At 49.2% G+C, this 13722-nt stretch overlaps 1 protein-coding gene across 1 annotated transcript in view; it reads left to right on the top strand.

The window, feature by feature from the left end:
- Positions 1-13451, top strand: part of EXOSC7 (exosome component 7) — a 36048-nt gene extending 22597 nt beyond the window's left edge. The window contains exons 5-8 of the mRNA XM_021683233.2: positions 3123-3193; positions 9632-9755; positions 10733-10888; positions 13211-13451. Coding sequence (XP_021538908.1) covers positions 3123-3193; positions 9632-9755; positions 10733-10888; positions 13211-13315 — 456 coding nt within the window. The 3' untranslated portion in view covers positions 13316-13451. The remainder of the gene's footprint in view (positions 1-3122; positions 3194-9631; positions 9756-10732; positions 10889-13210) is intronic.
- The last annotated feature ends 271 nt before the right edge of the window (positions 13452-13722 follow it).

Below are 13722 nucleotides of genomic sequence, written 5' to 3'. Positions count from 1 at the left end.
CACGTGCTTGGTGCCTGCAAGGTAGGGGGTCGGCTTTCGTTTGGGGAGTAAGTTTTTATCTTACATCTAAAAATATACTGAATACATTGAATCCATGTTTGAAGCAAGATGGTGGAAATCCAGTCTTGTCACTGGAATTAAAAAGATGAGTGAATCTCAGTTTATTTTTACCAACTGGTCTGGATAGTCCTTAAGCAGAGCCCATCTTTCAGTCACTGGGCAACTTTCCCTGTTTTCATGCTTTTACTATAGGTACATTTACTATTCCAGTCAGATGACCCCCCGATTTCCAGTGTTATTTTTTACCTCAGTTGGGTTATCTTATGAGAGTAGAAATGGAACTTCCTGGAAATGTCACCCTTCTTTGCTCTTCTTGCTTCTTTAGTGGCATGGTTTTTACTCCCAAGTGGAATACCTGTTAGGTATGACAGCGTGCAGGCGACTTTTGGTGGACAGATGGGTCACAAAGCTGTCTTGTGGTGACCCCGGGAGTCGTGATGAGGGACTGGCCCATGGTCCGTGGCACTGGGCGTTGGGAGGACAGAGAGTGGGGGAGTGACCGCAGCACCTGGCAGCTGGCTGTGTGTGTGGCGCCAGGAGGCACGGAGCCCGGGGGTCTGAGAGGTTGGTGAGGGGAAGTCCAGGGGGAGCAGGTGTTTTGTGGGGAGACATGTTTTCTCCTTGTGCTTCCTAGCAGTATGTTTTGGAGGTTTGCCTTATGAAAAGAAACCCCTCATCCCCAGAAGGCCAACAGAAGAAGTTGTGCTGCTCCCCTAAAAGAACATTCTAGAATCTGTGCACCTGACAGGAAAAGGAGTGTTTATGACTGTGTGTATCCTCCTCCTCTCCAGTTCTGCTCCTTCCGCACCTCTGTTATAGGAGGGATTTTCACCTCTGTCCTGCTCCAGGACCACAGCCCAGACTCTCTGTAATGCTAGACGTCCCACACCTCCTGTTCTCTCCCAGCTTGTCTGGACCTGTTCACACACCCACTTGGGCTGCTTTGGGTGTCCATATCGCACCCATTGTCCCCTGCCTCTGTGTTTAGCAGAAAGATTCTTACTAGGCTGTGCCTGCTTAGCAGCAGGAGAGGAAGCTAGGGTCTTCGAGCCCCTGTTATGTGCCGGGAATGGTAAGGATGTGATCTCATTTAATCCTTGCAGTCATCCTATAGAGAAGCAGGGCTTTGCTTTACTCAGGGGGAACCTGATGCTCAGAGGACACATGGCCAGCAAGTGGCAGAGGAGAGTGTCAGACCCACACTGCCTGACCTGGGTTACCCCATTGTGGGGCACACCGTGAGGAGCCCGAGCAAGCAGACCTGAGGCCTGGAGTGGGCTCATCCTTTGCACCCCAGGGAGGAAGGCAGGCAGGCTGGTACCTGCCCTTTGGGGGGCCCATGGGCAGATCGGGTTTAGCATTCTGCCCTCTTGATTTCCTCTCTTGCTGATAAGCCAGAATGTTGAAAATCAAAGTTTGTGGCAGGCCACCGTGTCACGAGTGGGAGGGCTTCTGTGTCCCCAGCTGCCAAGGAAGGGTGGGTGACGTGCTCTCCAGGGTCCCTTCCAGCGGGGAGACCCCACTGCCGCTACAGTGGATGTCAGCATTTCACTAGCACCTTCTTTGCATGAGGCAGACACTGTGGGATATCAGAGTGGGAGACGGTGGTCTTCAGCCCGGGCTGATCGTCAGGACCGCCTCAAGTCTGGAGTAAAACACACATGCCGTGATGTCACCCTGCACGTTGCATAAGCTCCCCAGGTGGTTGTGATGCACAGCCAGGGTTAGAGAGCGCAGCTGTCAGCGACGCATGTGGAGGACGTGCAGCACTCACCCTCTGTCTGGGAGGACGGCAACGGGAAATGAAGGCGCAAACCAGTATTCTATAAAAGCACTTAGCTAATGCTTACTGTGTGCTGGACACACTGCAGAGGGCTTTACGAGTATGAGCTCATTCAGCCTGTGTTGCAACTCTGTTGGGACAGAGGGTGCGGTATGGACACCCAAAGCAGCCCGAGCGGGTGTGCGAACAGGTCCAGACAAGCTGGGAGAGAACGGGAGGTGTGGGACGTCTAGCAACTCTTTTTTTTTTTTTTTTTTTTAAGATTTTATCTATTTATTAGAGAGAGTGAGAGAGCACCAAGCAGGGGGAGCGGCAGGCAGAAGGAGAAGAAGGCTCCCGGCTGAGCAGGGAGCCCCGTGCGGGACTTGATCCCAGGACCCTGAGATCATTACCTGAGCCGAAGGCAGACGCCCAACCTACTGAGCCACCCAGGAGCCCTGGAAAGTAGCCCCCAGCTGACTGGTGAAGACAGGAGTCCTTGCAGACGGTCTGAGTCGAGTCCAGCTGGAGCTCTTTGCTGGGCGGCAGTCTGGGTCTGAAGCACACGGAGGAGAGCTAGTCCTCGCTAGGCCAGTGAGCTGCAATTACAAAGCCGGGTGGTAACACAGGCCAGGAGGGCATCACTGAAATGAGGACAGAAGGATGTGTCACCATCCACTTAATCCTGTGCTCTGACCTTCCCGGCTGAATGAGCACACTTAAGCGCAGTCAATGCTTTTGCTCTTGGGCAAGAATTTCGTTTTTATGGCACTGAATGTGCAGCGCGGAGCGTCTGTTCCATGTCTGAGCAGCAGCTGTACGTTGGGGATTACATACAGGAGGTCACCACGCTAATAACCGTGAACCTGGTGGCGGCTGCAGCGCCGGTGGCCACCGTGATTTACCTGTGTGGAGGCCGGGTTTATGTCAGCACAGAGGAGAGTCATGCTTGGGAACCGCTGGGACGAAATAAAGGTGATCATGTCCTCCTTGAGTGCAGACCCAACTGGCTGGGGGGCCAGGTAGAGGAGACCCACCACAAGCCAGAGGCTGAGTGGTGGCCCCACAGCCAGGGCCAGCGGTGACCTCACCTGCGGGGCCCAGGCCAGCACAGCCTCCAAGGTGCCTCTTGCAATGAGGGTGAACGCACCAGTGTCAGCCAGAAGAGCATCCACACGTTCTTTTCTTTATCTTGTAAATAGCATTTCATGGGAACCGGTGTCCTTTAACTGGGATGGTACTTGGAGCAAGAAATGACGGTTGCTTTTCCTCCCCGCCTCGCTCCCTGCCTCTCCCTTAGCTGCTGGAATGCGGTGGGAACTTGTTTGACACCATCTGCATTGCTGTGAAAGCTGCTCTCTTCAACACCAGGTGAGTCTTCCTGGAAACAGCCCCGGGGCCTGCGCAGAGTCCGAGCAGACACTTGTGATGGGACACTGGGGACATTTCTACCAAAGCTGACAGGGGAGGGTGACAAGGGACTTTAGCATTAAACACGGTGGCACTTCATGGTAAGCTCCAGATTTCACAAGGTGAAACTCAATATATGCATATATTTCTGTATTTGTTCTTTATGTTGTTATTTTCATAAGTAACCACGTCCCATGTAGAAAAATACCAGAAAACCACAGAGGAGCAAAAAGAGTGGAAAGCAACCACAGGTCAACTGTCCAAATATTGTAACTGGATACAGCTGCTCGGGAGCATGGGTTTGGCCTGTCGTGTACTCTGCTCTATCCCCAGCACTGTGAGCAATGCCTGGCACAAAGTAGGTGCTCACATATTCCTTGATTGGACACAGGAATGTTCTAAAAGCAGGGTGGCAGCCTGCTATTGGGTTCAGGGGCGGGAAATGGTTCTTCCACTGTGGTTCAGCTTCCCAGCCAGCTGTGTAGCAAGGGACACAGCACCAAGCCCTCTTGGAGCTGGTATTCCCTCTGACTGATCACACAGCCTTCCCCCCCTTCCATGTACCAGGTTCTTGCGAGAAAGTTTGCAACATTTGAAAATAAGCATGGGGGTGGGGATGTTCATGCCATGAGAACTTACATTAAGGGAATGGGGGATCCTGGGGTATAGAACATGAGGGTTAGAGACTTCTAGGGATATAGGCTAAGGAATTCATTGGATAAATGAGCAAGGGTATTATTCTAGGATGTTCGTCACGGCTTCTTTGTAATGGTGGGACATTGGGAACAACCTGAGTGTCCCAACACGGCTTGCAGTCTGCACAGCAGCCTATTTAGAGGTTTGTTAATAAAGAAAACCAGGCACTACACACAGTCCTCTCATCTCGTTTGTTTTGTTGTATTTTACTTTTTGGTAACTCTTGTATTGTGAATATGTCTGGAGGTAGGTAGGTAGGTAGGTAGGTAGATAGATAGGTAGGTAGGTAGGTAGGTATATCCCAAAAGGGGCTTTGTGATTATTTTCCAGTGCTCCTCTTATCGGCTACTTAACGTTTGTATGTTAGAGGTTTTCTATGGTGAATTTAGACTACCTGTGTAATTCAGAAGAAAACAAAAAGTTAAATAAATTTCAGTCAGACATTGCAGGATAGAATATTTGCTGAGAATGAAAGCTGTAGAGTGCCCCAGCCCGAGCTGTGCCATTGGACTCCTGGCTGAGATCAGTCAAGAGGTCGGCCCGGGACTGGTGGCCACGGTGGGGCCCGAGGACCAATGCCGTTGTAGCAGCCTGTGCTGGGGCTCTCTTGGAGAAGAAAGGATGTCGCCATCTGTTGTACCTTGAGCTTCAGAAATAACTACCCATCTGCCAGCTGGTTTCCATGGGCACCAGGGCAAAAAGAGAGAGTAGCACCAGACAAGGCTGTTTGGCTATGGGGGAAGTGTTGGGCAAACTGTACATCAGCTTGGTGAAACCCAGCTGCTCAGGTTGGGGAGGACATCTGTCGTGGGCATAGCCATAAGTCTCGCCCCCAGAACAAGAACAGCCCTACAGGTAGCAAGGAATGTGGACTGTGTGAGGCATCAGGCCCCTCTGGTACATGGAAAGACCTCTTTTTTTTTTTTTTTTTTTTTTAAAGATTTTATCTATTTATTAGAGAGAGTGAGAGAGCACCAAGCAGGGGGAGCGGCAGGCAGAAGGAGAAGAAGGCTCCCGGCTGAGCAGGGAGCCCCGTGCGGGACTTGATCCCAGGACCCTGAGATCATTACCCGAGCCGAAGGCAGACGCCCAACCTATTGAGCCACCCAGGCACCCTGGAAAGACCTTTTGTGGAGTCTGTGTCCTTTAGAAGGAAAGAGGCCATTCTCTAGCCCTTCAGCTGAACCAGGTTGTGGCCAGAGTTTCGGGAAGATAAATGTGTGTGTGTGTGTTTGCACAGGCTTATTTTTTAACATACCAATCAAAATTCAAACTGGTTACCTGACTGACTCAAATCAGATGTTACTTAATACTTAACACTTGGGGAAAAAAAAGTACTTACAGCTTGGGTGCCCCTGACATGGAGACTTTGAGCCAGGGCAGACCCCTGGGTTCCTGCAGACATTCCCCAGCTGCAGCTCATCTGCTGTGGATGTGGCCCTTGTGTAGGGACAGCCAGCAGGGATGGAATCATAGAGGGCTTTTGTTAGAGGAACAGGGCAAAGCACCAAATCTGTTTCCATTACGTAGCTGAATGGACCACCTCTTCCTTCCTGGCTCCTCCACCCCACATGGGGATGGATGGACTCTACGAGTTAAATGTGTTTCCGACACCCAGCTCAAGAAACAGAATGTTGCCAGCCGTCCCCAGAAACCCTCTCACCCTCTACCCCATGCGATCACTTCAGCCACAGTAGACTGGTTTTGTACTTGATAGAAATGAAATCACACAGTGTGTTCTCTTTTGTGCCTGCTTCATTCACTGAGCATTATGTTTCGAGACATCTGTATTGTGGCCTGTAGTCATTGTTTGCTCTATGCTGCGTGGTGGCCCCTTGTGTGACTTGTTACAGTTTATTTATCCATTCTACTGTTGATGAGCATCTGGGTAGTTTCCAGGTTTGGGCTATTCCAAACATGAACATTTTTGTCTTTTTCTTGCACGTATTTACCCACTTCTGTTGGGTACAGGTGAAAATTTTGGATCATCTAAGGCATGACTATGTTTGGTTTTAGTAGATACTGCAAAACAGTTTTCTAAAGTGCTTTTACTAGTTGATACTCTCGCCAGCATTGTGTAAGCGTTCTGGGTTGCTTCACACCTTTGCCAATTCATTGTTTTTTTTTCCTATCTGCTGTTCTGGCATGTGTCTTGGTATCATATTGTAGTTTTAATTTGCATTTCCTTGATGAATATTTAAGTTGAATAGCTTTTCGTGTGTTTATTGGCTACTTGAGCCCCTAAATGATGTCTTTTGACAAACAGAAGTTCGTTTCTTTTAAAATTTTGAAACATTCGGGGCCTGGGTGGCTCAGTCATTAAGCGTCTGCCTTCGGCTCAGGTCATGATCCCAGGGTCCTGGGATTGAGCCCCGCGTCGGGCTCCCTGCTCAGCGGGAAGCCTGCTTCTCCCCTTCCACTCCCCCTGCTTCTGTTCCCTCTCTCGCTGTCTCTCTCTCTGTCAAATAAATAAATAAAATCTTTTTAAAAAATATTTTTTTGGGGGTGCCTGGGTGGCTCAGTTGGTTAAGCGACTGCCTTCGGCTCAGGTCATGATCCTGGAGTCCCTGGATCGAGTCCCGCATCGGGCTCCCTGCTCGGCAGGGAGTCTGCTTCTCTCTCTGACCCTCCCCCCTCTCATGTGCTCTCTCTCATTCTCTCTCTCTCAAATAAATAAATAAAATCTTTAAAAAAAAAAAAATTTTTTTTGAAACATCATACAGAGGAAAATGTTTTGTTCTGCCTAGTGGTGATTATGCTCTTCTGAAAGTATAGAACATCAGCCTGACATGGGAAGATCATTTCATTTCTTATTTATTTATTTATTTATTTATTTATTTATTTATTTAAAGATTTTATTTTTATTTATTTGACAGAGAGAGACACAGTGAGAGAGGGAACACAAGCAGGGGGAGTGGGAGAGGGAGAAGCAGGCCTCCTGCCGAGCAGGGAGCCCGATGCGGGGCTCGATCCCAGGACCCCGGGATCATGACCTGAGCTGAAGGCAGATGCCTAACGACTGAGCCACCCAGGTGCCCCAGATCATTTCATTTCTAATATCCATTTTTTTTTTTTAAGATTTTATTTATTTATTTGACAGAGAGAGAGACACCTAGAGAGGGAACACAAGCAGGGGGAGTGGGAGAGGGAGAAGCAGGCTTCCCGCCGGGCAGGGAACCCGATGCGGGGCTCGATCCCAGGACCCTGGGATCATGACCTGAGCCGAAGGCAGACGCTGAACGACTGAGCCACCCAGGCGCCCCTCTAATATCCATTTAATCAAGATGAAAAACAGTAAGTGCAGCTTGTGTTCTGAGGCCCTGGCCAGTGAAATTACACAGGTCAGGTTTATCCCTTCAGACCACACTGGAGACCTGCCCCCTTTGGGAGCTTCTCTACTAGCTTAAATAGCTCTTTCCAGAGTAAAGAAACCTTAGCTCTTAATGTTCTCTTTGCCCTCAGGCTTTCTCATCAGCCTTCAGCAGCACTTTCTAATGCCGTTCAGATCGTGTTCTTCACTTAACCTGGGTCTAAATATGTTAATTTTGACAAATGTGTATCTAAATATGGAGCAGATGGACGTCTTGACAATATTCGTGGGCAGGGACTTCTCAGCACTTGCCTTCTTTGGCTTCCCAGGCTTTATCTTCGTCATCTGTTTACCTGCCAACATGTCGAAAGTGGAAAGCTTGGTGGTTTCAGAGAAAATACAAACACACGTACATTCTTGTCTGGTTTTCTAGTTTCTCTGCCCTCGTGTAGGCAGGTGCGGTTACGCTAGCAGTGATGCGAAGCCAGTGCTGCTGTGGGGGCCGGAAGGCCTGCATCCAGTCTTCGCTCCAGTGGTCGTTAGTGCTGTGACCGTGAACGAGTAATTAAATCTCATTCAATAAATGAGTCCCTCCCAGTGTCAGATAGTGCGTTAGACTCGAAGGGTGGGGAAATGAGTACAACATTGGCCATAGTTTCATTTGTCTTTTTTGACTTTTGGGGAACATACTGAGTAACAGGCAATTAAAATGTTCAACTCTATTTCATTGCTTTTTTTTTTTCAAATGAAATAATAAACGTGAAAGTATCCCAGTAAACTTTAGAGAATTATCCAAATATATGGTATTATTTTATTATAGTGTATTCCATAGGCACACATAATTTTCCAAAATCAGAATATCTTGGATAAAAAGGCTTCAAATGTCAAAGAAAAGTTTCTGATTAACTAATGAATTTCTGCCTGAAAGTAACAAGATAAAGACCAAAAAGAATCTGATGTAGGGTGCCTGGGTGGCTCAGTTGGTTAAGCAACTGCCTTCGGCTCAGGTCATGATCCTGGAGTCCCGGGATCGAGTCCCGCATCGGGCTCCCTGCTGAGCAGGGAGTCTGCTTCTCCCTCTGACCCTCTTCCCTCTCGTGCTCTCTATCTCTCATTCTCTCTCTCTCAAATAAATAAATTAAAAAAAAAAATCTAAAAAAAAAAAAAAGAATCTGATGTAATAACTCACTGCATTCACTAACAAGTCCCTCATCCCCTGTGTAATTTTAGCATGAAGGGATTCACTTTTAGGTTAAGATTCTTTGCTTTGTTCACAAATGGCACCATATAAAACATGTGTGCAGTGGATTTTGTAATTCTTCATAATCCTCAACACAGTTGAATCTATTGTTTTTGCTCCCTTTATGGCAAGCCCTATTTGTGGTCTGTTCAAGAAATCTTTGTTTACTCCAAGGTCATGAAAATGTTTTTAGTTTTTCTTTTTTTTTTTTTTTAAGATTTTATTTATTTGTTTGAGAGAGAGAGAGCACATACAAGAAGCAGGGAGGGGCAGTGGGAGAGGGATAGGCAGACTCCCCACTGAGCAGGGAGCCCAACCCAGGACTCGATCCCAGCACCTTGGGATCATGACCTGAACTGAAGGCAGATGCTTAACCGACTGAGCCACCCAGGCGTCCCTTAGTTTTTCTTCTAAAAGCTTTACTGGATGCCTGGATGGCTCAGCTGGTTAAGCATCTGCCTTCAGTTCAGGTCATGATCCCAGAGTCCCTGGACTGAGCCCCACATTGGGCTCCCTGTTCAGTGGGAAGTCTGCTTCTCCCTCTGCCCCTCACCCTGCTCGTGCTCTCTCTCTCTCTGTCTCTCAAATAAATAAATAAAATCTTTATATTAAAGAAATAAAAGCTTTATTGTTTTATCTTTCCCCTCTATCTCTGTAGTCCATTTGGTATGGATTTTTGTATATGGTATGAGTAGAGATCAAGATTCTTTTTTTTCCCCATGTGCATATCTGATTGACCAAGCATCATTTTTATTTTTTATTTTTTTTGAAGATTTTATTTATTTATTTGACAGAGAGGGACACAGCGAGAGAGGGAACACAAGCAGGGGGAGCGGGAGAGGGAGAAGCAGGCTGCCCGCGGAGCAGGGGGCCCGATGCGGGGCTCGATCCCAGGACCCCAGGATCGTGATTGAAGCTGAAGGCAGACGCCTAATGACTGACCAAGCATCATTTTTAAAGAGACCTCCTTACTTCACTGCTCTGCAGTGTTGCTGGTGCACTTGACAGATGGTAGGGATGAGGATGATAAAGTACAGGTGGAGTGTGACTTTATCTTGTGAGACACAGGAATTCTGACTCCTATTCTCAATCTCAAGGAAAAGAATTTCTCTTTCTTCCTCACAGTAAATTTTCACTGTGCTTTTGCTTCTAGGATACCGAGAGTTCGTGTTCTAGAGGATGAAGAGGGGTCCAAGGACATTGAACTCTCAGATGACCCTTATGACTGCATCCGGCTGAGTGTGGAGAACGTCCCCTGCATTGTCACCCTGTGCAAGGTATGTGCTTTTATCTGATGGTTTTTGAATTTGCCGTGGGCCCCCTTCAGCTCCAGTCCATTAAGATTACTTAATAGGTTGAGAAGTTACAGTTGCACAAACCACGTGCAAGTAGCGTTAATCCAAATCCAGTAATTTGGTTTATATTAGAAACCAGTATGTGAGCAGCTCCTTTTTTTTTGATTTATTATTTTATTGGAAGATACGATGGAGTCCCAGGAATGCACACGTGGGTTCGTGGTAATAGTAGCTCGAGTTTGTTAAGCTCCTCCGTACCAGGCATCTCACTCAAACACCCTGTGTGCACGTCTATGAAATGAGGGGTTAGAGCAGGATCTGGGGATCTGTTATGTTAAGTGTGGTTTTTACACGAGCACAGAGGCCTGTGGAGCCTCACCTCTGGTCGGTGCTGTCATGTCCCTGGCACTGCCCAAGGCTGTGCACCAAGGCCTGTCCCTGAGTCCACACAGGATTCATATAGAAATAGGACCGAGTGGGTCAGGTTTAATTCCCCTGAAATCACTTCACGAGCCTGGGGTATGGTGAAGCATTGGGACTGACCAAAGCCACCTGCACTTGACTCATTCTTGAGCGTGTCTCTTCGCTTGCACCCTTTTGATTCATCTTTGTCATCAGTGAAACATCCACGTGGCTTCACGTGTCAGTTTCTCCCCGCGCCCCTCTGTTGGAGACTCTTGGTGGCCTCTGACTTGGAGGGTCTCTCAATTATGGCTCTAGCCCCACCCCCACCCCCGTATTTCTTCTCGTGCTTTTGTAATTCTGCTTCCATAGTGGCCTGTGATAGAATTGTTGAACATTGCTTCTGGTGTTTTCCATGTGAGCAGAATCATTATAAGATCTTGAATGGGGAGTGTGGGTTCTTCGCTGGTGTAGATTCTTCCTCCACCAGGCTATCAAGGGTGGGGATCTGGGATGTGTGTTACCCTCACGTGAACTCTGCTGCCCTGACTTTGCAGATTGGCTATCGGCATGTCGTGGATGCTACTCTTCAGGAGGAGGCCTGCTCCTTGGCCAGCTTGCTGGTGTCCGTGACCAGCACGGGAGTCGTGACGTGCATGAGGAAAGTGGGGAAGGGCAGCCTGGACCCAGAGAGCATCTTTGAGATGATGGAGGTGAGGCTCCAGCCTGAGGCAGGTGCAGGCACCTGACAGGGAGCGTTTGCTGCCTCTTGCCCCCTCGGTCCCGCCATGGGAATTCTCCCTTTGCACCTTTGACCCCAGAGTGTGAGCTGGTTGCCTGCTGACCTAGCCAAGGGTGGAGGCGATAGGGGCTCTGGCCTGGGAGGTAAGGACCCTGTCAGTCACTGTTCCTCGTCCTCTCTCTCTCTGATCCCACATTTCCATGTCTCTGGATGAAAGTGTTGGACTGATTACGTGGAGTCGCTTGTAACTCCAAAATCCCAGGCTTTTGCGATCTGGTGAGGGAACTGGGTTCCTGCCTGACCGCTTCCTGTCCTTTGAAGGCAGTGAGTAAAGGTAGAGGCACAGTGGGGGCCTACCCCGAGTGCTCAGTAGACGTCAGCCCTTCTCCGCGCGCTCTCTTCAGCGCCCTGAGCCCAGGTGTCTAGCCCTGCGTGGCAGCAGGTATTCTTCATGGCCGGTTGGTTAATTGGCTAGTTTCTAGTTTTTTTTATTTAAACAAAACGCTTAAAATACTTTGTAAGTGCTGCCAGAGGCCTCTCTAGACAACTGGCTTGTCTTAGAAGGAACTCTTTTTCCACCCCCTGGAGGATTTTATGAGAATTCCAGTATGTAAAACAACAAAAGTAATAAGTAATAGTGAAAATTTATTGTGCGCTTACTGTGTGTCCGGCACCCTGTTTCTTAGTGCTTTAAATGTATTATGTCCTTTAGTCCTCAGCCATCCTGTGAGGCAGCTACTGTTGTTGTCCTTCATTTTATAGACGTGGAAATGGAGACGTGTAGTAGATAAAGTCACTCGCCTACGGGCTTCCCAGCTCATAAATGCTGGCGCTAGGATTCAAACCCAGACAGTGTGCTTCCAGAGCCTTCCCGCCGCCCCCTGCAGCCACACTGGGCTATTTTCACCTTATACGCAGGTGTGCTGTGGCTGCCAGAGCTCCGGCTGGTGAGCCACCCTGCATCCTCCTCTGGGGTGCGGCGAATGCGGTCTGCAGACCCTGCTGGGGGGGGTACTGTGGCCCGAGGCCCCGTCTCACTGCTCTGGTCTCACCCAGGGATGCAGCCATCCGGAAGTGCCTGCCGTGACCTGTACAACATCCGTAGCTGTACAGGCCGCCGCCCCAACCTCTGCCATTCACATTCCAACCCCCCAAGTCCCGGTGTCCTGCCTGTCCCCTCCCCGCTTATCCTCGCTCCCCGCTTTCATTTATGTGGACAGTCAGTACCCCTGTCTGATCGACCGACATTTTCTCTTTCTCTCATGTTTTGGTAAAAATCTTTCCACGGTCGCTTTGGACCTGAGCCCTGACTTTGCATTTCACACAGTTGATCACTTCCCACTTTTAGACTGAGATCTTTTCATGTAAGTTTCCAGTAATCCTTGGAGTCCCATCCTGTGTTACAGTGAGAGGCCAGGGCAGAAGGTCCCTGGAACTGGGAGGATTGGGCTGGGGGTCTAGGCCCAGGCGTCTGGCTCCCTGTCGTTGCTGAGAGTGGTACCGTGGCACGGTGGGGTTAAAACTGCTCTGGGAACACGGCCGACTCGAGTTGGGGGGAGGCTGGTGGTGGGTTCCTCAGAGTCTTAAAATGATGCGTGAGCTCAGACACAATCACAGTTTCATAGAGATTTTTGTATATGAGTGGTTTTCTGAGGGGTCCCCGTGTGGCATCTGCGTAGGGGCTAATTAGGAACTCGGTGGGTTGTGTGACCTCCTGATGCGTCTCCTTCCAGCGTTCCCTGCCTTTAGCATCTCTGCGTGGCAGCAACGGCCGAGACCCCGTGCAGGGCTCAGCTCGGGCCCATCTGAGCCGCTCTGCGGAGAGATTTGGTGGCAGGTGAAAGAGAAACTGCTTGTTCAGACGTGTCCCCAGAACCATCTGTTCCTTCATTAGCCAGACTCCGATTCCCTGTGGCCTCCCTCTGCATCCTCACCGGGAGCAGGCTTGGTTGACAGTTTTGCTGCTTGTTGTCATGGCAGCGGGAGTGCTAAGCGCGAGGCTAATGGCCGAGGTTGCCTTCCCGCTTCCTGCTGGCTGCCTGGGGGTTGGCGCGGGTGGGGGGGGTGGGGGGTTCTTTGTTTTTGTTCTTAGTATGGAGATTTTTCCAGAGTGTAACTGCTCTGTTGTTGTGGTTGGGGGTTTGTTTTCATATTGATTTGTTTCACTAAGTAAAAGCCACGTAAGGCAGAGGGAAGCATGCAGTTCGGAATGGCTAGCAGGCAGGGAGGGAGGCGTCCCTGGTCCGAGTGTGTGCGCCTCACAAGCGGGTGTGTGCTTTCTTCTGTCCTGCAGACCGGCAAGCGAGTGGGCAAGGTGCTGCACGCCTCCCTGCAGAGCGTCCTACACAAGGAGGAAAGCCTGGGGCCCAAGAGACAGAAAGTCGGCTTCCTGGGATGATTTGCACATCAACGCAAATTCGGGGTGTTTGGCTTTTTTGCTTTTCCTTTTAAGCCGCAGTTTGTATATATTTTTCTTATCTGTTATAAATTTGAGGCAACATTTGTACATGTAAAATTAAAGTATATTTCTAGTCTGGTTTGGTACGGTTAGAGTTCTTCAGCAGTAATCCAAGATGCCATTTGGTGGCACCCCTCCCCCCCCCCCCGCCCCACGCCAGAAAGTCTGGCTCTGGTCTAGCGAATGGCAACCAGATCCAGAGATCTGCTCCCAGGGAGAATTCTCTGGTCGTGCCTCTCCAGGGAGACTTGTTTATCTCCTGCTGCAGGGATTCAAAACAACAACAAAAACACTAGAATAAGGATTTACCAGAAATATGGTTTAAAGGAAATGCTCATATGTATTTT

Source organism: Neomonachus schauinslandi, chromosome 1 (assembly GCF_002201575.2).
Source record: "Neomonachus schauinslandi chromosome 1, ASM220157v2, whole genome shotgun sequence".
Lineage (NCBI taxonomy): Eukaryota > Metazoa > Chordata > Mammalia > Carnivora > Phocidae > Neomonachus > Neomonachus schauinslandi.
This window is presented reverse-complemented; position numbering and strand designations above follow the sequence as displayed.